Below are 22,764 nucleotides of genomic sequence, written 5' to 3'. Positions count from 1 at the left end.
ATTATATTAAAATATAATATAATATAATAATATATGAAAGATATTAAAACAAAAAAATACAAGTATCACGTATATCCTGTTTATTTCTTTACTCTAAAAAGTTATTAAAATCTATTACCAGTCTATTATATGTCACAAATCGCTGGGATACTTAACTTCCTTTTTAGCATCAATCTTTCAAGTAGTATCATCCTTCTATCAACGTCAAGGTGTTTTGGGAGAGTTATATGTTATATAATTTTTGTAAAAACATAATATAATATATAATTATATTGCAATTAATAAAATAAATTGCAATTATATAAATAATTGCAAATTATTTTATAAAGAAAGAAAAAAAATTTAAACATATATCATATCTATATCTCATCGCAGTTTATCAATATTTAAGTGAATAAATATATAAGTTAAAAATAAAGATAAATATTCATGGATTACAATATTCGAGAATATAATTAAATTTTCTGATCGTTTACATGGCAGATTGTGATCAAGTTAGACTTATATAAATAACAATATATACTATAAAAAATGAACTAAACATAAAGTAAATTATTTCATTATCGCAAAATATTACAAGGCAATACAGAATAAATTTATTCAAAAAATACTTTGCCTTTTTAATTTCAAATTAATTAATAAATAATTTATTATTTATTAGTGTCTCAAAATATTCAGCATTGCTTAAAATATATTTAAATATATTTTAATATATATATTTAACTTGAATATTTTGCTTTTTTTTATTTTTAACAAACAATGAACTACATCTAAAATGTTTTAGATGTTAAAGTCATGATTTTGACAATACTAAGGATAAGATCGTTGGCAAGAGGTCCCCTAATTCATATATATTTATTTAAGAAAATATTTATATATAAATTAATTTATTATCATTTTACACAAACTTTTCAAGTTCCAAGAAGAGAATTTCTTTTTTTTAAATTTAGGATTTTTTAATTGCAGTTTATTAAATAATATATGACGTAAGGAAATAAATTAGCATGCGTGATAACGCGCGCTTTGTAATATTCTCTCTCTTTTTCTAAGAAGATAATAATATGATAAATTACAATATAAATATACTTTAACTTTTACTCTATCATTCCTTCATTTGTTGAAGCAAGTTATAAGTCGAGTATGATGTCTTAAGAATCTACAACAAATACAGACATATAATCTCTTACATTTATGAACTGATATATTCGACAATCTCGTAAATGATAAAATGTAGCAAAAGCATATAAAATGTAACAACTTTTTTTGTAGTGTTTTAATTTTTAATGACTCTTATTTTAATACAATTAAATTAAAAATTTACTGAAGATTTTATTAATTTTGATATTATTAATGCAATTATTTTGAATATAATGAATACATCTTTCAGAATTGATTAACACACATTTTTATTAAGATACAAAATCAAGTTTATATAAACTAAAAATTAACATTTCGATATAAAAATCAGTTTCAATCATCATCTTCATTATATCTAATATTTTTATACTTACAGTCATAAAAGAATCAAGATTTACAGAGAAAGTATAGGCACTGGTAATTTCAATAGGCATTACTGTACGTTCCATCATTATTATTAAAGATTTTTTCAAATTTTTGTTTAAAGTCAACCATTTTATTTCGAAAATGTTATCTACAAATTGGCGACTCTATTCGAATATGCAAGTCATATAAATGTTACTTTTAAACAGTCTTATTTATATTTTTATTTATATTTTAAAGAAATTTTTAATTTTATATGTCTACACATATAATAAAAATTATAATAATTCTTACAATTAAAAAGGTCTACTCTAAGAAAGTTTAATATATTAAATAATAATATATTTAAATTAAAAATAAATACTATGATATTTTATAGTTATTCTAATTTTAATTTTAAAAAACTAACACTTAAAGCTTAAAAATATTTTGTTATATTCAATATAAGAAAATATAACAAAAAAATTAAAGTTAAAACATAAAAAAACTTTAATATTTAAAATTATTATGCTAATAATGAATATTAATATACCTTTAGTCTGACTTGGTTACCGTACCAACAATAAACGAAAATTTGTGTTAGCATACAACCCATGAATAATGCTAATCGAATACATCTTGCATCCAATTTTGATAGACTTATTACATAAAGATTAAAGCATACAACAAACATACTCATCAGAAATTGAACACTAATAATCATTCTAAAATTCGTATTAACAAGAAAAGCCAATCTGAAACAAAACAAATGAGCAATAGATATCTATAATACATAACACATGCAAAAAAAAAGAAAATATCTTATATTTTTTATTATACATATATAAAAAAAACAATCAAAATTTTTTTTTGTATAAAAAAATGATCACATAATCATTTCAATAAAAAATGTAATATTCTTTATTAAAAAGATAAATAAAAAACATAAAAAATATGAAAATAAAAAACGAGTTTTAATATTACATCAAAATACTAATAGAAAGTAAAAGTAAATATATGTTATTTTCTAAATATGTATATTCAAACTCTCTCTAAACATATTTTATTTAAATAGAAAATTGATTCATACAATGAGTTATAACCAACCTAAAAATTTTACAATGTTGTTGCACACAATTACGAAGACTATCGGAATCAAGCATTCTGTTCAAACGATATGTCAAGATTTCATATTGACAGCAAACGTGCGCCAATAATCCACAGATTAGAGAGTCGCAAGCGACGTTTATTAGAGCACCCGTGGCCAAACCTACCAATTGATGAACATATAACAGACAAAATGAGATCATAGACGAATATTCGAATGGCACCCACGCTCTGTACGTTAACTTTTTTTCGCTAAAATTTGTCAAAAAAGACGTAACGACAATAATGGCGCACGTTACCATACACATAGCTGCATAATGTAAAGTGTTATTCCTATAAAAATATTATAAACGTATTTCTTAGTATTTATTTTTAACGTTTTCTTAGTATTTATTTTTTTCCTCGATATTTTTTGTTTTAAAAATAGGTAAAAACAAACTTAACAAATAATAAAATTGAAATAATGTAAAGCTAAGTTATGAATTTAAGTTAAATACATCCAAAGAATTTTAACAAGCCTAATATATTAAAATGATGATTATTATTAATATAAAAATATAATGATAATTATTGATTGCTAATACTTACTGCATGCTTTTATCAAATTTATAATTAATCTTTATTTCATTTGGTTCCACTGGTTTACACGGTTTATTGATCAGAATATCGGTTAATTTAGTAATGTTTTTGTGACTTCCCAATAGACTAAACAATTTGAAGCAAGCTATCATCATAGGAAGTAGTACGCAAAAGTTATCGCAGAAATCGTCTGTATTGTCCACGATTAGAATTATATCCATAAATTGCGACAGTACGAAACTATTTACTAATAAAATTACTAGGACTGTATATATTCGATATATTATACGTTTATATACCGATGTCCAAGATTCCGGTTGCCAGCAACCGCATATTGTTAACACTTTGAAAGTAACTTCCAGTATACGCATCTTCAATTTCCTTGCTTCAGACATTATCCATTATATGAGAATAATAATATAAAATAGTCGAATATCATAATGCTTTTTAAATTTACTTTTACTTATATTTTAATATAAATATTACCTGATTAATTATACTAATCTGCTTTTATTAATTAATATCGTTTCTAGTAATATATCTCGCTCTCTTAATGAATGCTACATATTGTATATGTTACAACTGGAAATATATTTTTACTGAATTATATCAACTATTTACGCGACACTTTAAATGAATTTTTAACAAAGAGACAAATTAAAATTGTAATTAAAATAAAGAACAGGAGATTGAATAATATTATGATGAAATTCTTTATAGATACACGGATATAAAAGATGTTCAATACAATTCTTACAACGACTGACAAAAGTATATAACTTTGTCATTCTTTTTCGAGATGATGGCATTTCTCAGTAAATTTCCTCTCTCGACTGCTTATTTTATTATTTATTTCTGCAATAATGCTCTTTGCGACATATGTAGACATAATATATTTATGAATTTAATATGCAGCACACATATGTATAGAGCATCTTCTAAAGACGGAAGGCAGGAGAAATAAAAAAAAAATAGTTGGAAATAGTCACTTATAATATATGTCTATAGTTATTTTACATATTCTTCTCTGCAAATATTTTATTTCTTACTATACGTAGTAGTTCTAAAGGAGTATCACGTTAAATCTTTCTTTCATATATATACATACGTTGATTCTCGTCGGTACAATGAAAATCTCTAAAGTATAACATCAATAATATCGACTTGAGTGAGGCATAGATGAGAAAATAGTTTTACAGAATATTAACAGGATACTAAATTTAACCATCATATGAGTTTACTATCGTAAATAGCATAACATAAATAGAAAATATATTAAAATATATGTGCGTTTGTGTGTGCAAAAATAAAAATAAGTAAATATAAAAAATGTACTTTACTTAGATTTCTTTTATTAATCTAAAAGTTTGTGACAGAAGAATCAACGTTAATATTTTTCTATTTATGTTATTGAATAACAACGTAAATTTTGTACAAAAATAATACATGATGATATTTTCATATAAAGTATATTTTTAACGAATAAAAAATATAAAACAAAATCGTTAAACATTGCACAACTAACAAAAATTTATCTATAAAATATCGTGTGAAATGGACTTATATATTTCTATAAAAAATATACTGTTACATTAATTTTATATATCACAATGTCATATGTGTGTAAATTATACATGTATACAGACACTAAAGCAAATTTTAACAATTATGATTACATTTTGTAATGGAATAGTTTAATGTAATGAAAAATATAGCAATTTTAGATTGTTTAATCCAGTTTTTTATTTATTTATTTAATACTATGTATTATCCATCATTTATAATACTGGCTGTTATTCATGACATTCATAACAACTGAATAAAACAATAATATTGATGTATTATATAGCATAGGTCAATTTTTACTCTATCTTTCACTCCATTTTTTGAAGCAAATTGTAAGCCGAATATGATGTTTTAAGTATCTACAACAAATACAGATGTTCGTAATCTCAATTTATATTTACATTAATATATTTGATGATTTAGCTAATAATGAAATATAGTAAAGACGAATATAAAACGCGATATTTTTATGCAATATATTTCAATTTTTATTGATTTAGTATAATAAAATTATAAATTTCAATTAATTAGATTTTATTAGATTTAACTCAATTAATTTTCTTATTTTGAATACAATAAATGTTTTTCTTTCAAATTGATTAACATCTTTTATTTCAATATTGAACATCAATTTTATGCAAAATTGAATCTAAAGTGCGTTGACAAAATCAGCTTCAATTATACATGTAATACTTTTGTACTTACACCCATAAAAGAATCAAGATTCATAGAGATGGTGTAAGCGCTTGTAATTTCGATAGGCATCGCTGTACGCTTCATTATTATTATTAAAGATTTTTTTAAATTTTCGTCCATCTCTAACCATTGAATTTGAAAAATGTTATCGACAAATTGACGACTCTACTTGAATATGTAAAACATCTTGTTTATAAATATTTATTTATAAACATATATGTATATGTAAATTCAATATGTTAACATAAATATATAAATATAAATAGTAACATAAAGATATATAAAAAATAAATAACTATTTTAATATTAAAATGTTACACTAATTATAGAAAATACATTAATAATTAAATGCTTGCACCTTTAATTTGACTTCGTTGCCGTACCAGCAGAAAACGAAAATTTGTGTCAGCATGCAACACATGAACATTGCTAATCGAATATATCTTGCACCTATTTTCAATTGAGTTAATTGATAGAGATTGAAGCATACCACTAGCATACTCATTAAAAATTGAATAGTAATAACCATTCTAAACGTCGCATTCACAATAAAAGCAAATCTAAAGATAAAATTGATAAAGGATTTTTATACTTTTGATCATATGTAACAATATCTGAAATTTGGCGCAATATGATCTTACATATCTAATCATATCTTTATATTATTATATTCAGTCTGAATATATATAAAACTAGAGTTAGCCAAATATGATTATATAAATTATATATAAAATTATTATATAAAATATGATTATATACATATATAAAGTTAAGATCATATGACGCCAAATTTTGAATATTATTATACATAGCCACATTATATTACGTCAAATTCCGGATTTAGTTATATATGGACAAATATATTAAACAATAACTAGATCGCGTCAAATTTAATCATATATTAATTATATATATAATAACATAATTCATTTTTTCTAAGAAGTAAACAGTGTCTTGTTTATTTTAGAAATTATTTGAAACAAAATATTTTTCAATTATACTTTCTTACTATTATTTTTTTCATTAATTTATTATAATTCTCTTTTTATTATATTACACTCTAGAATTAATTATTATTATTTTCTCTATATACCTTGGAATATTCATGCTATAAATAAAAAAATTGTCAAATTTATAAAATGTATTACAAACATTGTATTATACTGACCTGAAAATATTGCAATGTTGTCGTACGCAATTGCGAAGAGTGCCTGAAAACATAATTTTTCTCAAACGACACGCCAAAATTTCAAATTGACAGCAAATGTGCACTAATAATCCGCAGATGAGACCGTCGCAAGCAACATTCAACAGAGCACCCATAAATAAACATATCAACTGATGAGCATATAACATGTAAAATATAATTGTAGATGAATATTCGAATGGCACCCATGCTCTGTATGTTAATTTTCTTTCACCGAAATCCGTCAATAAAGATATGAACGTAATACTAGCACATGTCACTAAGCCCAAAGTTGCATAATGGAAAGTGTTAACTCTGTAAAATGGCTGCACATTTATGTTTCTTCGTACTTTTTTGTTCGAAAAGTGCAACAATTTCAGTACAGTGTCTTAGCATTTATTTTTACAATATTAAGAAAAAAATATTAAAGATTAAACCAAAAGAGAAAACTTTATTAATAAACTAAAGAAAGAAGACTAATAAATATAAATATAAAAGTTAATATTTAAAATTAAGTAATATGTTACAATGATAATTTTTAGTCAACAGTCAATACTACTAATATAATTATTATTGTTTGCTGATAATAATACTTACTGTATGCCTTTGTCGAATTTATAGTGAATTTTTATTTCATTCGGTCTCGACGGTCTGCATGGTTCCTTTGTCAAAATGTTAGTCAATTTAACAATACTTTCATGATTTACCAATAGACTAAGCATTTTATAAGAAGAAATAATCATAGGGAGCATTATGCAAAAATTATCAGATAGATCGTCGGGATTTTCTGCGATAAAAATTGCATCCATAAATTGCGACAGTGCAAAACTATTTACTAACAAAATTACTAAAACTGTGTACACTCGATATATTATGCGTTTATACATCGATGTCCACGACTCCGGTCTCCAACAACCGCATATTGTTAACACCTTAAAAGTAAATTCCAACACTTGCATTACGAAATTCTTCGTAAAATAATCGATTGCACTCCAGTGTATTGTTATTAATTATATTAAATGAAACAATATAATTTACTTGCGAAAATACAATAAGTAAATTAATAGTCTACACGTGTTATAATATTATACTAATAAAGATTTTTTTTTATATTTTATATTTTTAATTAATCATAAACTATGTACATGATATAATGTATACAGAATGTATACATATTAATTTTTATCAAAAGGATATTAAATAATAATTAAATAAAAAATAATATAAATGATATTATAGTTAAAATTATTTGGACACAGATTTAAATAAAAATAACGCGCAGCATAACCAACATAGAACGACTGACGAAAGTTTGTAACTTTGCTACTTTTTTCGCAGGTGGTATGTTCACTTAGCTTTCCCCTCGTAATCAATAGCTTTAATATTCATTTTGCAATAATGTCTCTTGTATAGTATTCTCATGAATCGAAAATACAACCTACAGCTGCAATGTTCCTATAACAATTTCTGAACGCATGTCTCTTGAAGGCGGAGCGCAGAGGAAATAAAAGAGGAAACGTTTAAATATTAAATAGCCACTTACAAGTTATTCTAACGTAATATAATTATGTAGGTAAAATATACTCTCTCTTTTGAAAGAAAACATTTTATTACGCCCAAATGCCACATTGTATTAAATCTTCCTTTTAATATATTGATCTTACAATTTCTAATAAAAGAATTGAAAATATCTAGATATAATCAATATCGATTGTATAAGTTTTAATAATTAGGCCTATACAACGTAAAAAAATAATTTTGCAAAATATTAAACTATTCCCGATTACATATTACATAAATAAAGAATGCGTTTAAAGTATATGACATGTAATAAAAAAAGAATGAGAGAGAGAGAGAGAGAGAGAGAGAGAGAGAGAGAGAGAGAGAGAGAGAGAGAGAGAGAGAGAGATTAAAGAAATGTATTTAATTCCTATTTTTATTCTTTTATCCATCAAGATTGATACAAAGATTATCATTAATTGTAATATTCTATTATCTCTTAATATTAAAAATTTATCGTTATTTAAATGTAAATAATGTAATACTAAATTTATGTAGTTATCAAGTACATTGTATCATTTTTATACTTGCTGCAATATGTTGTAAGCTGAATATGAGGTTTTAAGCAACTGCAATAAACAAATATTATACATGTATTATAAATAAAGAATTATAAAATTCGAATTATTAAGAAGAAACCAATAAAAATACTTTATATATAATAATCTATTATATTAATATGTAATGCAATTTTCTGATTATATATGTATATATTTATTTATTTAGTGCCAAAAAAATTTGTTTTTTTTCTTTAAATTTATATATGCATTTAATATTAAATATAGATGTTATTAAACTTGCCCATTAATCTTGCATGATAATAAAAAAACATTTTATACTAACACCTACGAAAGAGTCAAGATTCATAGAGATGATGTAGGCGCTGGTGAATTCGATTGGCATTGTACTACGTTTCATAATCATTAATAAAGCTTTTTTTACATTCTGATCCAACATGTACCATTCTATTTCGAAAATATTATGAACGAGTTGTCGGCTCTATTTTTATTATAATATAACAATAGTTTTTATTCACATATTATTTGTATATTATTTTAATATTTAAATAATATTGAAATATGTAAAGATATGCATTTTATAAATTTGTAAATCTAACTACTTATTTATTACAATTATTGCAATTTATTTTAATAATTCTTTTTATATGATTATTTTAACAATCGCATACCTTTATCTTTACTTCATTTCCATACCAACAATAAAAAAAGATTTGCGTTAACATGGAGCACATATACAATGTCAATTGAATGTACTTTACATTGACCGTTCTGGTTAATTGATATAGATTAAAGCACACCACCAATGTGCTTACTATAAATTGAATAGTAATAGTATATCTGAACTTCTCATTAATCGTAAAAGCAAGACTGCAATTAAATGAAATCAGTTTTTTTCAATATCTAAATTTTGATATATATATTTTTAATTAATTAATTTATTTATTTATTTATAGCACTTGCATTATTTTTATCAAAGCAACAATATTAATGTTTTTGTAATAACTTGTAAAATTAATTATTATAATAAATTGATTATTTGATTGATTTATTATTATTAATATTGATTTATATATAATATTAATTATTTGTTATTAATTATACTATACATATATAAATATTTATACAAACTCAAAAATACGATTATGTTGCAGAATACAATCGTGCAAAATATCAGGCTCACGTGTTATCCTTTTCAAACGAGATTCTAATATCTTAATCTGACAACAAATATGCACCAATAGTCCACAAATAAGACCATCGCAAGCGACATGAAGAACGGATCCAATTGTCAAACTTATCAATTGGTGAGCATATGTAATATAATATAAAAATGGCACTGAATAATCATATGGCAACCAGGCTCTGAATGTCAATGTCCGTTTTCTGAAGTCTGTTAACAACGATGTTAACGTGATGCATACACAAGTTGTCTCAACCATAATAGCATAATGTATCATATTTGCCCTGAAAAATAACTGCAGACATTGTTGCATATCATTTGTTATCAGTGTTTTGCTTAATGTTAATTTGTTTTTCTTTTTTTAAATTTTTTAAATTAATTTTTTGCGTAACCGGACATTAATTTTAATATAGCATTTATTACAAAAATTATCGATTTGCAAAATACTTACTGCGCACCCTTATCAAATCTGTTGTATATTTCCATTTCACTTGGTTCCAATGGCTTACATGGTTTTTCCGTGAGAATGTTGGCTAATATTGCAATATTTTTGCGATTCATCAACATACTAAGCATTTTACAGCAAGAAACAATCATTGCAAGTAACATATAAAAATTATCAGTAAAGTCGTCGGCATTATCCACGATAAGAATAATATCCAGTAATTGCGATAAGGTGAATGTGTTTATTAACACAAATATGAAAACTGTATGCATATGATACATTACGCGTTTGCATGGCGAAGTCCAAGAAGTCGGTCGCCAGCAACCGCAAATAATTAAGAATTTAAAAGTGGAATTTAATATGCGCATGTTTTGAATTTATGTCTTTCGATATTCCATGTATACAGTTAGACAGCACAAAAATTACATGAATCTAAAAATTTATGTAAAGATTCTCTAACCGGTATTTTTTTCTAATTCTTTTTTATAATCAAATAAATATATATGTATATATAATTTGCTTAATTAATTTTCTCAGAGATCTCTGCTAAGATATATAAGAAAAGTTACCGGTACAATTTTTTCAAATGCAACTTTAAATTGCGACGTTACAATCAAATTACTAGCACGAACAATAATCAAATGTATAAACTCTCTAAAGGAACAAATGTCTATAGATCCACGATTTCTTAGCAGATACTCTTTGATTTCTATGAATAACTTCTCTCTCCGTACATGACCATTTTTATTATTAAAATTGCGACTATGTTTCTTGCATGAAATAATATTTTCATGAAATAATAATATAACACGGACATTCGACACAAATTTTGTCTTATTAGAAGGGGAGAGAGAGGATGTGCATCTCAATACAAATTTAAAATAAATTATACGTTCGCAAAAAATTGTCAAAGAAAAGAAAAGAACTCTCAAATGTCGCGTATACACGGTCTGTACATACATATTTATGTTGCATAAAATATTAATATTGGTAACTCCCATGCTTCTGTCTGTCCCTTCTTTGGAAATATTTAATAACGTTGTAAATTTATCATATTGAATGATGACAGATTTTCCTTCCTGTGTATTGATTCATATCTATAATTTCTAGTTCAACACTCACATGTATGCAATCTCCAAATGATATAATCATAATAGTACTATTAGCGTGCAATGTAAGTAAAACCTATATATTTTAACAGTAAAGCATATGACACATATAACAATTTTTTAATTATAATATTTTTATTTGCATAGCATTAGTGATATACACAATATAGCAAATTACCAGTATTATAATATATGGTATAAAATAAATACTGATATAATATTTTACTCTGTGATAAGATGTTCATAACATAGATTTACATTGTCAATGGTAAAAATGGTATGTAACTTTTTTTTAAATTGTGTTTCATGTTATGAATCTTGCGTTCGCTGAAGTATATTGTAAGCAGAATACGATGTTTTAAGTAACTGCAATTAAAATTATTAATATTGTAATTTAAAATCAATTATACAGGTATGTATACGATTAAATTGATTAGGCAATATAACAAAATATTCAAAAATTTCATAAAAAAAGTTTCTTAATCTTAAAAGCAAAGTTGAAATACGCGATTATGTAAGTATAAATAAATTTCTCTTTATTAAATATATTAAATATTTAAGTTTATTTACTCTTAATATAAAGAAAATTTAATTTAGTTTGATTACTTTTTTTTTTTGTTGAACAAAGCTGAATTAAAACAATTTTGACACTACAATTTTCCATACAATTATTAGTTATACAACGACAATAAATTTCGATACTAACACCTACAAATGAATCGAGGTTCATAGAAATAACAGAGGCACTGGTAAATTCGATTGGTACAGTGCTGCGTTTCATGATTAGTAATAGAGCTTTTTTGTGATCTTCATTCAGTTCAAACCACTCCATGTCAAACACATTATCCACCAATTGCCGACTCTGTATATAATAACTCTGGTTTTTTATTTATTTAGTCTACGTATAAAATATACTAAATGTTCATATAAAAGAGATAATTATTTTAAAAGCACGTACCCTCAATTTAACTTCATTCCCGCACCAGCAATAAAAAAAGATTTGCGATAGCATGCAGGACATATACAGTATTAGTTGTATGTACTTTGCTCTTAATGCAGTTGACTTGGTAAATTGATACAGATTGAAACACACTACCAGCGTACTTACAACAAATTGAATAAATATAGTTAGTCTGAATTTATCATTCACCATATAAGCGAATCTAGAATTAATTGTAAACGTAATATTATAACTCTCGAATATTGGAAAGATATAGATAAAAAAATATAAATGTATATGAAAAATAATGTATATCAGTAGAAAATATTTAACAGGAATAATTTTATATTGTTTGAAAAAATAACATACGAATTTACTTTTTCCTATCATATAGAAAAGAACCGTGCTATAAATCTATTACGTAAATATTAATGATGAAAATTATTTTTATTCGCAATGTTAATAGAAACGAACTTGAATATATGTTTGTGCTGAATAGCACATTCGCGAAGAATTTTCGGATTACGTGTGCCTTTTCTTATACGGCATTCCAATATCTCTAGTTGACAACAAATATGCATTAATAATCCGCATATGAGACTGTCGCATGCTACATGATGAACAGATCCGACTGTAAAACTTATCAATTGATGAGCGTATACAAAAAGAAATAGTAGCGGCGACGAATAGTCGAATGGCAGCCATCCCCGAAACGTCAAATTGCCTTTTCTGAATTCCGTCAATAACGACGTTACGGTAACGCATAGACACGTTGTCTCGACCAGAATAACGTAATGAAGTGTATTGGATCTGTAAAACGACTATGGACATTTTCGTGTTTCACTTTTCATTTAATGTTTTTCTTCGAAAAAGTTGTAGAACATTATATGTATTTACATAAATAAAAAGACAGCTTAATGTAAAAAGAAATTGAATTATTTTGGTACATAATTTTGATCTAAATCTACATATTAAAATTATGCGAAGATTATCAAATAAAACAGTAATTAAGATTAGTTCGCGATACGTACTGTATTAATCTCTCGTATTTCTGTCGAATCTCCATTTCATCGGATTCAATCGGCTGAAGCGGTTTTCTCGTAAGAGTATCGATTAACATCTCAATGTTACTGCGATTCACTAACAGAGCAAACATCTTACAGCAAGAAACAATCATAGCGAGTAGTATGTAGAAATTATCGGTGAAATCGTCGGAATTGTCCACAGTCATAATCAAATCCATCAATTGCGACAGCATAAACGTGTGTATTAATAGCAATATGAAAATTGTGTAGACGTAGTAGACTAACCGTTTGCACGGCATTGTCCAGGAATCTGGTCGCCCGCAGCCGCAGATCGTCAATATTTTTAATGTAAAATCCAATGTACGCATCTTTATATACGTATCTTTCTCGATGTTATCTGTTAGTGCTTCTCTTTCGAGAAAAATTATGCCAGGTTCTATACTGTGTTATATACATGTTATATACATACAATGCACAGCAGTCTCTACTCAAAATTTAAAAAAATTTTTTAAATTTATACATACATGCACATATATATTTTTTAAATTAATTAGAGAACATTTCAAGCTTTCGTTTAATAAAGCATCATTATTTAATCAATTTTTCAAAAATCTATACGATGATTTTAGTTGATACTCAAATTACATCTCAACTGACAATTTTCTGAAATTACTGTATTAAATAGTAGTATTATAAAAATAAAAGTTTTTTTTTCGTAAAAAGTAATTTAATGCACTTGGATAAAATCTTATGACAAACTGACCATGGACTGTCTATAGCTTCGATATCTTCCGGGATAATAATACACTATTTTTAACTTCCCCCTTTGACATCTTTTATTATTCAGATTGTGCAATTATGTTCCTTCGATAGTATTATTTTTATGCAATCGTCTAAACACAAACTTGACATCATGACATAATAATGCTTCACTAGAATTCTGCTTTATGGAATTACATGTCTTACGAATATCAAATCGGGATCTATGTACTTACTATTAAAATATTAATGTCGATAACTTATACTTCAACTAAAAAGAGTTATACTTCAACTAAAAAGATCTTAATTTATGTAAGCGTAAAATTTCTATTGCAAACCATGAAGGTTTACTTCTTTTTAATATTGATCTTTAACTATTAGTCACTATAAATTCTAGTTTATATGATCCAATACATATATACGTATCTAAAGGGAGATAGACAAAATGATGCAAATATAATTGAACCAGTATGTAAAATATGTAAGTAAAAATATCACAACAATAGTTGACTTAATGTATTACATACAATAGTCAATCTAAATTTTTTATTTACCAAGCGAGCGAGTCTAGAATTATAAAATTAAAAAGTCAAAAGTTTGAAAATATTTAAATATTTAAAATATTTCAAAATTCATAATAATTTATTAATTAAAATTATATGAATAATATATTACGCTTAAATAAATGCGACAAATTCATGAATAAATAAATTAAACAAAAGTTCTATAGTTAATCGAAAATTATCAAGTAGAATGTATTTTTACTTTTGATATTATCAAAATTGTTTTCTGGGTCCTTTTTCCTTCTGAATAATACAAACAGAAGAATTAGTACACAATTGTTACGATGTTGTATTGATTACGAAAAAATTACGAAATATTTATATATACATGTAATATTATCTGTGCCAAAAAAACACCTAATTAAATACATATTGTTTATTAAAAAATATATTCGCGAAGGATATCTCGGTTGCATATAATTTTTCTCAAACGGCATTATTTTAATTTAACAGCAAACATGCAGACTACATATCAAACAGCCACATGGAGAGTTACAGCTGTTAAACACATCAACTGGTATATATATACAATACGAAACAGTGATGCCAATATGTAGTTGAATAGTAACCATGCTCTGAATCTCAATCTTCCTTTACTGAATTCTGTCAGCAACAATGTCATGGCAATGCATACACACGTTGTCTCGACCAGGTTTGCATAGTAAAGTATGTTTATCCTGCAAGATGACTGTAAAGATTTTTCTGTTTCAATTTTCATTCAACTTTGCTTCGACGTTAGCTTTGCGACTTATATCTCTCTTCAATCAAATGCTTGTTATATTAAAGAGAGCTTCATATAGTATCAATAAATTTCTAAAATATAATAATTTATTTCACATATTTATAAATACGCCATAAATATTATTAATTATTACAAATTATTATAGCTATTGTATATTACATATATAATTAAATCTCATTATATAACTATACTACATTTACTCACTATATATAAGTCTATCAAATTTCTACTGAATCTCGATTTCGTCAAACTGATCCAGTCTACATAGTTTCTTTACAAGAATATCGAATATTAGCATCTCGATATTATTGCGATTTCTCAAGGTGAACAGCAGGAGACAGTAAGGACAAAAAACATGTCGAAATTATCGATAAAATCATTGACATTGTCCATGATTAACATCCATTAATTACAATAGCATAAACGTACGTACATTAGTCTTATGAAAATTGTGTACGCACTGTAAACTAACTATTTGTTACAGTGTTGTCAAGGAATCCCTGGTATCCAACATTTACAAATTATTAATACCTTAAACGTAAAATCTAATACGCGTATATTTAATTTCTAATTTACTTGCCGAGATTTTCAATATCCGTCCTCCAGAAAAAGCAATAATTATGAATAATTATTTCAAAGATGCATTCTCTGATTTTCCTTGTTTTAAATAACTAAATGTAAGATTTTACAGTATTTATAATACAATAATTATTCAAAGAATAAATTAGAAAAGTACTTTAAAATTATATATATGAATATGTGAGAGCCGATAATTAAATTCAATCTCAATCCGCGATTTTTTCTCACTCCCTCGAGCTCAAATGAAATAAAATAATAAAAATGTTTTTCTAAAAAATATTATTAAAAAATCTTGAAAAAGACTGACAACCATAGAATATCTATAGTTGTGCAAATCATTTTATAATATTGTCCCACAATACGTTGATATAACTTTTCCCTTCATATTTAAAAATTTTTTTATTCAAATTGCAATCTATACATCTTTTTTATACAACAATACTTTGCAAATATTAAATATGGACTCAATCATAGACTACGACGTCATGACATAATGACGTTGTCAGAAACTTTATCAAATTAAATATTAAAAAACTGTATAAAACTGTATAAAGAATAAAAATAGAAATCTTTAGAAAAGTTTCGATAATCTCTACTAATATAAAAATATTTAATTTACTGCTTCTTTCTATTTATTTTTGCAATGTCAGTTTTTAATCCAATATTCTCATATAGTCGCATTGAATGCACACAGAATCTTGCATATATACATATATTACATAAAAATAATATAAACATAAATATATGTATATATGATAAAAGAAATAGAAATAATATATAAACATAAATGGAAAATATAAATAAAGAAATTTTTGCATACATACTAAATTACACTTAATAAGTTTTTTTTATCTATGAGTTATATACAATATATAATATATATAAATAATATATGTAATATTAATATTAATAAAACAGTTTATTTTAAAACACGCAACTATTAACTTGGCAATGAGAGCCATACGCGAATGTTAATGCGTGGATTTTAATAGAAATTAATTCTTTCCGCGAATTTAAATCGTGTACATATTTTACTTGGTGTATTTTACCAAGAAATAGATTCTCATTTTTGAAAATTCTATAACCCCTCTTTACCCCTCTAAAGAGATGTAGACGAGAAAAATTAGTTTATTTTAACTTTCTCAGCTTCACGTACATATTGTAAAAAGAATCATAGGGCAACATCTTTGTATTTGTTTTACTTATTCGGATCTTGCATTTGTTGAAGTATGTTATAAGTTGAATATGATGTTTTGAGCAACTGTAATAAATAAAATTGTCTTACTTTTTATTTTAATGGTGTTTATAAAATATAATTATAGCATAAGAAATATATATACATGTATATTTTTTTAAATAACAACCGCTATTATATAGTGTCGAGTTAATCATAATAATATAAAAAATATATTTTTTATACTAACACTCATAAACGAATCCACATTCATAGGTATAACGTAGGCGCTGCTAAATTCAATGGGCACTTGACTGCGTATTGTGATTGTTAATAAATCCTTTTGTATGTTTCGTCCCAGCGTAAACGATTTTATTTCATATAGATCATTGATTAGTTGTAGACTCTATGTTCAAAGATGGAAGATCCATTTATTAATCTTTTAATTGTATAAAAAAATATAAAGATTAATTTTAAGATTACATATTCATTATTTTTGATGCAAGAATTAATATTAATATTGATCTAAGATTTCGTACCTCTGTATAAAAAAATTACATATTTAATGTTTACGCTTAACGTTTTATCTGCGTATAATGTAAAAAAAAATATTTTATGCGAAATGAAATATTTTTAGAATATTTAATTATACGTGAATGATATAACTAAACACATAAAATATGACATTAGAAAAAAATATTTATCTCAAAAGCACATACCTTCAGTTTAACTTCATTCCCGTACCAACAATATAAAAAAATTTGTGTCAGCATGCACGACATATACATTCCTAATTCGACGAATTTTTCACTTGTCTTAGTTAATTGATATAAAGTGAAACACACCACCAACGTACTTACAAGAAACTGAAAGCTGATAGTAAACCTGAATTTTTTGTTCAATAGATAGGCAAATCTAAAATCAAATAAACACTTTTAATATATTTAATTATTGGTAAAAATATTAAATAAATATATAAAAAATTAAATAAGCATTTCTGATTCATATTTATGTAGAAAATAAAAAAGTTAATGAAAGATACAGTACATTTAAACTACAAGTAATCATTTGCACATAAACACATCTCCTCAACTTATTTCTAAAAGATTTAACTAAAAAGTATGTATAATATAATTATACAGGAAAATATAAAAGAATAATTTTTTATCAATATTAGTAAAAACAAACTTAATTATAAGGTTGTGCTGAATAACGCAGTCACGAAGTGTTCTTGGATTGCGCATGATGTTCTTCAAACGATAACTTAATATTTCTATTTGACAGCATATATGCAACAATAGTCCGCAAATAATACCGTCGCAAGCAACGTGTAAGACAGATCCAACTGTCAAGCTTATTAATTGATGAAAATAAGTAAAATGAAAAAGCGTTGCCGAGGAGTAGTAGTCAAATGGTAACCACGCTCTAAAAGTTAATTTTTCCTTCTTGTAGTCCGTGAGTAATGACGCTACCGCTGTAGATACACATGTCAATTCGACCAGAATCATATAATGCAAGGTATTTGTCCTGTAAAATGACTGCAGGCGGTTTTGCGTTTCATTAACAATTCAATATTTTTTCAATGTTAATTTTTTCCAACATAAAACAGTTTAAATTAAAAAACAAGTTGCTTTCCTATAATAATACTCCTTAATTTTATCTTTTTAGAACATAATTCCAGGAAAGAAAGTATATTAAACATTAACGCATTGCAAAGAAATATTATCACTTATTAAAATAAATTGCAAGATTTTTTCAAAAATTTGATCATCAGAAGTTATAATGCTCTATTGAAAAAAAATTATGTTAATTTAAATTATAAAGAATATGAATAATTTAATTTTTATAAATACGTAACGATTAAAACTCTATTATTTCGGAATATTTACTCAATGAGCTTATCGAATTTCTGTCGTATTTCTATCTCCGCTGGTTCCAGTGGTTTGCACGGTCCACTCATTAGAATGTCTATCAGCATTGCAATGTTGTTGCGATTTATTAATAGACTATACATTTTAAAGCAAGAAACGATCATGGCAAGCAACATGTAGAAATTATCCATAAAGTCTTCCGGATTGTCGACAATTAAAATTATATCCAAAAATTGCGACAACGTAAATGTATTTATCAATAAAAGTATAAAAATTGTATATATATGATAAATAAAGCGTCTGTAGAATGAAACGGTCCAGGATTTCGGTATCCAACAACCGCAACTGATTAAAATTTTGAACGTAAATCCCAATAAGTGCATTTTAACTTTATTTTCTTATCTATTTTTTACACAAAAATAATAAATAAATATCCACGGAAAATAAATTATCGGACATATAGCGTAATCTGTTTTCTTGATTTCGAACGAATAAGATAATGCAGCTATACTTTACATAATTACTTATTATGTATATTAATTTGCAAAATTACGCGTCTCCCACGTTATTCCTGCTGCAAATTGAAATTAATTCAACAATTACTTTGAAAATAGCTTTAACTAGTGTAATGAAACAGTCAATTTTATATCAATATAATACACAGTGAAATCTTGAGAGAGACTAACGATCTTGTCTATAGCCTCGCGATCCTCCGACTTCGTTCAGCTTTCTCCCCTTCGTACACAATGATTTTTATTATTCAAATTACAAATGTGTCTTTCGCATAATAATATTTTTATGCACCAACTAAGTAATAAAATCGTTAAATGGAGACTTGATACAATATATATCATAACATAATATCTCACAAAAAAATACTTTGTAAAATTAGAAAAACCTGAAAAAGTAAGAAACATAAATCATTCACAAACGTCAATAATGCAGTACTATATCTCTTTTTCTTTCTTCCTGTTCCATTCTCAGAAAAAAATATAGAATTTATAGTCGTATCGCACTTGGTTATTTTTTAAACAAATGTTTTAACACCGTCACGTCAAAATAAATTATGTAGAATCCTGTACATGTGTGTATATTAATCAAATCAATTTAGATATGGATGTGCTATAAAATAAATGTAAGTCAAGATAATATACAAAAACATATTTATAATGCAACTAATATCGTTATTTAAATCGTTCTTTTATTATATTATATACATAATATTATATGACGTAGGATATTAATTACATAGCATTATTACAATGTTGAGAAAATATTACTTTAATCTCTGACTTTTTACATCGCATTATTTTTATAACATGAGATATAACAATATTGAATAATAATCTTCTATTTACCTTCGGCATTTTCCTCTCGCATTTGTTTAAGAATGTTATAAGTCGAATATGATGTCTTGAGTAACTAAAATAAACAAGTTATACATTATTTTTAATAAATTTAAAACTTTATCAAGTTTATAATTTTTATATTTTAGAACTCTGTTATACATATATAATAATCACAATAATAATTGTATCATAAGAAGCTGTAAAAATTGCACTGTAAAAATAAATTATATACTAACGCCCACAAATGAATCAAGATTCATGGGGAAAATATAGGCGCTCGTAAATTCGATGGGAACAGTACCGCATCTTGTGATCGTCAATAAATCTTTCTTTACATCTTCGCCCAGCGTAACCCATTCTATTTCAAATAGGTTATTGATCAACTGCATACTCTACAACAAAAAGTGCAAAATATTTTTTTATATTGATCTCAAATACAAGAGAAAAAAAAAGAAATTAATCTAGAACAAATTAGTTTTAATTCCTTTTGTACATTATTTGACATATCAGAGCATGTAAGTATTACTCGAAAAGCTTTGTATTATATAACATGTATTAATTATATATATTCTAAAATAGAGATATTAATGAATTTATATGATACAAAAAAAATGAAAAAATATTCAAACAAAATATGGAAAGCAGAATTTATTTTAATAGCATACCTTTAGTTTAACTTCGTTCCCGTACCAACAATATAAAAAGATTTGTGTTAGCATGCATGACATATACAATGCTAATTGAATGACTTTCGCATTTGTTTTGGTCAGTTGATATAAAGTAACGCACACTACTAATGTACTTACTATAAACTGAAAGGTAATGATCAATCTGAACTTCTCATTCACCGTAAAGGCAAATCTAAAATAAATTTTAGAAATTAAAGATCTAGAATAAATTTTAGAGATTTATGTTATTTAATTAATTCTCTATCAGCATAAATATGTTTTTTACAGTAATTAAAAAACAATTTTTTATTCTTCAAAATTATAAATAAAAATTAATATCGAAAAAAAAACATGTTAATCACAATTATTAAGAACCTTCACAATTTGACTTTCATACTCTGCTAATAAAAATATTACTATGTGTATTAAAATCATAGTAATTATATAAAACAAACTTGATCATAAGATTATGTTGAACAACGTAATCACGAAGAATTTTTGGATTACGTATGATTCTTTTCAAGCGAGAAGACAGTATCTCTATTTGACAGCATATGTGCAATATTAATCCACATATCAGACTGTCACAAGCAACATGTAGAAGAGCCCCAACAAGTAAGGCTATCAACTGATGAAAGTACATAATGTGAAAAAGTATTGTCGATGAGTAATCGAATGGTAACCAGGCTCTGAACGTTAATTTCCTTTCCCAATAGTCCGTGAATAATGATTGTATCACCGAGTATGAGCTTGAAAATTCAACTAGAATCGCATAATGCAGCGTGTTCAATCTGTAATTAACTATTGGCCGTTTTACATTCGCTATTTATTTACTTTTATACAATCGTTATTTATTTATTATTCTTTTTATTATTATATAATCTTTTTTTCTAATAATCTTGTTTAAAAGAAAATTAACAAAATTTTTAGATCAAAGAGTATGTATTAGCATTACAAAAAAGTATATCATGATATATACTTACTCGATAATTCTATCGAATTTCCGTCGAATTTTCATCTCATCTGGCTCGATTGGTATACACGGTTTTTTCATAAGGGTATCTGTTAGCATCGCGATATTGCTACGATTTAGTAACAAACTAGACATTTTAAAGCAGGAAACGATCATGGCAAGAAGCATATAGAAATTGTCGGTAAAGTCATCCGGATTGTCCACGATTAGTATTAGATCCAGGAATTGCGATAGTGTAAACGTACTTATTAATACAAATATAAAAATTGTATATACATGATACAGGAGACATCTGTAGGAAGATGTCCAAGAATTCGGTGTCCAACAACCACAGATTGTTAAAATTTTAAATGTAAATTCTAGTACACGCATTGTACATAACTTTGAGCTAATCTTGCTTTCTATTTTTCAAATTTGACGAAAAGTAAATTATTCAACTTACAACAGTCTCCTTCTCTTAGATTAGAGAAGATTATAAAATATGTACGCTTTATAATTATTTATTATAAATAAATTTTATAAACAAATTATGTCCCATTTTATTAAAACAGTTAGCTATTAGTTAACAATTTTATTTAACACGGCTATAATTGCTGTATTAAAATCGTTTTTATAAGGGTTATAACTCGTTATAGATCTTCTAAGAGACTGACAAATGTCTATAGTCTCACGATTTCTTAACAAAGATATTCT

General features: G+C 25.5%; 5 protein-coding genes across 9 annotated transcripts; all 5 read right to left on the bottom strand.

Annotated features, from left to right (window-relative positions):
- Positions 1-887: 887 nt before the first annotated feature.
- LOC140668287 (odorant receptor 46a-like) lies at positions 888-3,833 on the bottom strand. 3 transcript variants are annotated; one of them, XM_072897176.1, is made up of 7 exons: positions 3,652-3,833; positions 3,455-3,550; positions 3,175-3,355; positions 2,587-2,919; positions 2,033-2,234; positions 1,512-1,667; positions 888-1,156 (listed from the first exon to the last, which is right to left on the bottom strand). In XM_072897176.1, exons 2-7 carry the CDS (start codon positions 3,534-3,536, stop codon positions 1,103-1,105), a joined length of 1,008 nt encoding a protein of 335 aa, XP_072753277.1. In that variant the 5' UTR covers positions 3,537-3,550; positions 3,652-3,833; the 3' UTR covers positions 888-1,102. The 3 variants fall into 3 exon arrangements, with proteins under 3 accessions (XP_072753277.1, XP_072753278.1, XP_072753276.1); XM_072897177.1 differs by having other exon boundaries at positions 3,465-3,550; XM_072897175.1 differs by having other exon boundaries at positions 3,175-3,550.
- A 1,169-nt stretch (positions 3,834-5,002) lies between these two features.
- LOC140668290 (odorant receptor Or1-like) lies at positions 5,003-7,665 on the bottom strand. Its single transcript, XM_072897179.1, has 5 exons — positions 7,211-7,665; positions 6,596-6,928; positions 5,786-5,987; positions 5,437-5,592; positions 5,003-5,090 (listed from the first exon to the last, which is right to left on the bottom strand). The coding sequence occupies exons 1-5, from the start codon at positions 7,570-7,572 to the stop codon at positions 5,040-5,042; spliced, it is 1,104 nt and encodes a 367-aa protein (XP_072753280.1). The 5' UTR covers positions 7,573-7,665; the 3' UTR covers positions 5,003-5,039.
- A 1,029-nt stretch (positions 7,666-8,694) lies between these two features.
- Positions 8,695-10,695, bottom strand: LOC140668291 (putative odorant receptor 85d). Its single transcript, XM_072897180.1, has 5 exons — positions 10,326-10,695; positions 9,823-10,158; positions 9,363-9,561; positions 9,017-9,172; positions 8,695-8,742 (listed from the first exon to the last, which is right to left on the bottom strand). The coding sequence occupies exons 1-5, from the start codon at positions 10,685-10,687 to the stop codon at positions 8,695-8,697; spliced, it is 1,101 nt and encodes a 366-aa protein (XP_072753281.1). The 5' UTR covers positions 10,688-10,695.
- Positions 10,696-11,639: 944 nt separating this feature from the next.
- Positions 11,640-14,124, bottom strand: LOC140668281 (odorant receptor Or1-like). 3 transcript variants are annotated; one of them, XM_072897159.1, is made up of 6 exons: positions 13,918-14,124; positions 13,400-13,834; positions 12,843-13,178; positions 12,387-12,591; positions 12,135-12,305; positions 11,640-11,794 (listed from the first exon to the last, which is right to left on the bottom strand). In XM_072897159.1, exons 1-6 carry the CDS (start codon positions 13,923-13,925, stop codon positions 11,738-11,740), a joined length of 1,212 nt encoding a protein of 403 aa, XP_072753260.1. In that variant the 5' UTR covers positions 13,926-14,124; the 3' UTR covers positions 11,640-11,737. The 3 variants fall into 3 exon arrangements, with proteins under 3 accessions (XP_072753260.1, XP_072753262.1, XP_072753261.1); XM_072897161.1 differs by having other exon boundaries at positions 12,135-12,290; XM_072897160.1 differs by having other exon boundaries at positions 11,654-11,794; positions 12,141-12,305.
- Positions 14,125-17,046: 2,922 nt separating this feature from the next.
- LOC140668811 (uncharacterized) lies at positions 17,047-22,701 on the bottom strand. The gene is made up of 10 exons (XM_072898126.1): positions 22,082-22,701; positions 21,554-21,889; positions 21,096-21,291; positions 20,667-20,822; positions 20,440-20,503; positions 19,100-19,469; positions 18,399-18,737; positions 17,930-18,125; positions 17,461-17,616; positions 17,047-17,297 (listed from the first exon to the last, which is right to left on the bottom strand). Exons 1-10 carry the CDS (start codon positions 22,441-22,443, stop codon positions 17,235-17,237), a joined length of 2,238 nt encoding a protein of 745 aa, XP_072754227.1. The 5' UTR covers positions 22,444-22,701; the 3' UTR covers positions 17,047-17,234.
- Between the last annotated feature and the right edge of the window lie 63 nt (positions 22,702-22,764).

This window comes from Anoplolepis gracilipes, chromosome 8 (assembly GCF_047496725.1).
Source record: "Anoplolepis gracilipes chromosome 8, ASM4749672v1, whole genome shotgun sequence".
Lineage (NCBI taxonomy): Eukaryota > Metazoa > Arthropoda > Insecta > Hymenoptera > Formicidae > Anoplolepis > Anoplolepis gracilipes.
This window is presented reverse-complemented; position numbering and strand designations above follow the sequence as displayed.

Bases quoted from the DNA above. Each gene is read 5' to 3' on its own strand.
- LOC140668291 (XM_072897180.1), bottom strand. From the start codon at position 10,687: ATGCGCATATTAAATTCCACTTTTAAATTCTTAATTATTTGCGGTTGC. The intron at 9,173-9,362 runs GTATGCGATTGT...TAATAAAAATAG, and splicing joins GAAATGAAGTAAAGATAAAG to AGCCGACAACTCGTTCATAA. The intron at 8,743-9,016 runs GTTAGTATAAAA...TGTTTATTGCAG, and splicing joins ATCTTGACTCTTTCGTAGGT to TTGCTTAAAACCTCATATTC.
- LOC140668811 (XM_072898126.1), bottom strand. From the start codon at position 22,443: ATGCGTGTACTAGAATTTACATTTAAAATTTTAACAATCTGTGGTTGT. The intron at 20,823-21,095 runs GTATGCTATTAA...TTTTTGTTGTAG, and splicing joins GGAACGAAGTTAAACTAAAG to AGTATGCAGTTGATCAATAA. The intron at 17,298-17,460 runs GTTAGTATAAAA...TATTTATTACAG, and splicing joins ATGTGGATTCGTTTATGAGT to TTGCTCAAAACATCATATTC.
- LOC140668281 (XM_072897159.1), bottom strand. The intron at 13,179-13,399 runs GTACGTATCGCG...GTCGTTTTACAG, and splicing joins AAATACGAGAGATTAATACA to ATCCAATACACTTCATTACG. The intron at 11,795-12,134 runs GTTAGTATCGAA...TTTTAATTGCAG, and splicing joins ACCTCGATTCATTTGTAGGT to TTACTTAAAACATCGTATTC.
- LOC140668290 (XM_072897179.1), bottom strand. From the start codon at position 7,572: ATGCAAGTGTTGGAATTTACTTTTAAGGTGTTAACAATATGCGGTTGT. The intron at 5,988-6,595 runs GTCAGTATAATA...TTTTATCTTTAG, and splicing joins CAACATTGCAATATTTTCAG to ATTTGCTTTTATTGTGAATG. The intron at 5,593-5,785 runs GTGCAAGCATTT...ATATTCAAGTAG, and splicing joins GCAACGAAGTCAAATTAAAG to AGTCGTCAATTTGTCGATAA.
- LOC140668287 (XM_072897175.1), bottom strand. From the start codon at position 3,536: ATGCGTATACTGGAAGTTACTTTCAAAGTGTTAACAATATGCGGTTGC. The intron at 2,920-3,174 runs GTAAGTATTAGC...ATATTTTTATAG, and splicing joins AAATTTGATAAAAGCATGCA to GAATAACACTTTACATTATG. The intron at 1,668-2,032 runs GTATATTAATAT...ATATTCGAATAG, and splicing joins GTAACCAAGTCAGACTAAAG to AGTCGCCAATTTGTAGATAA.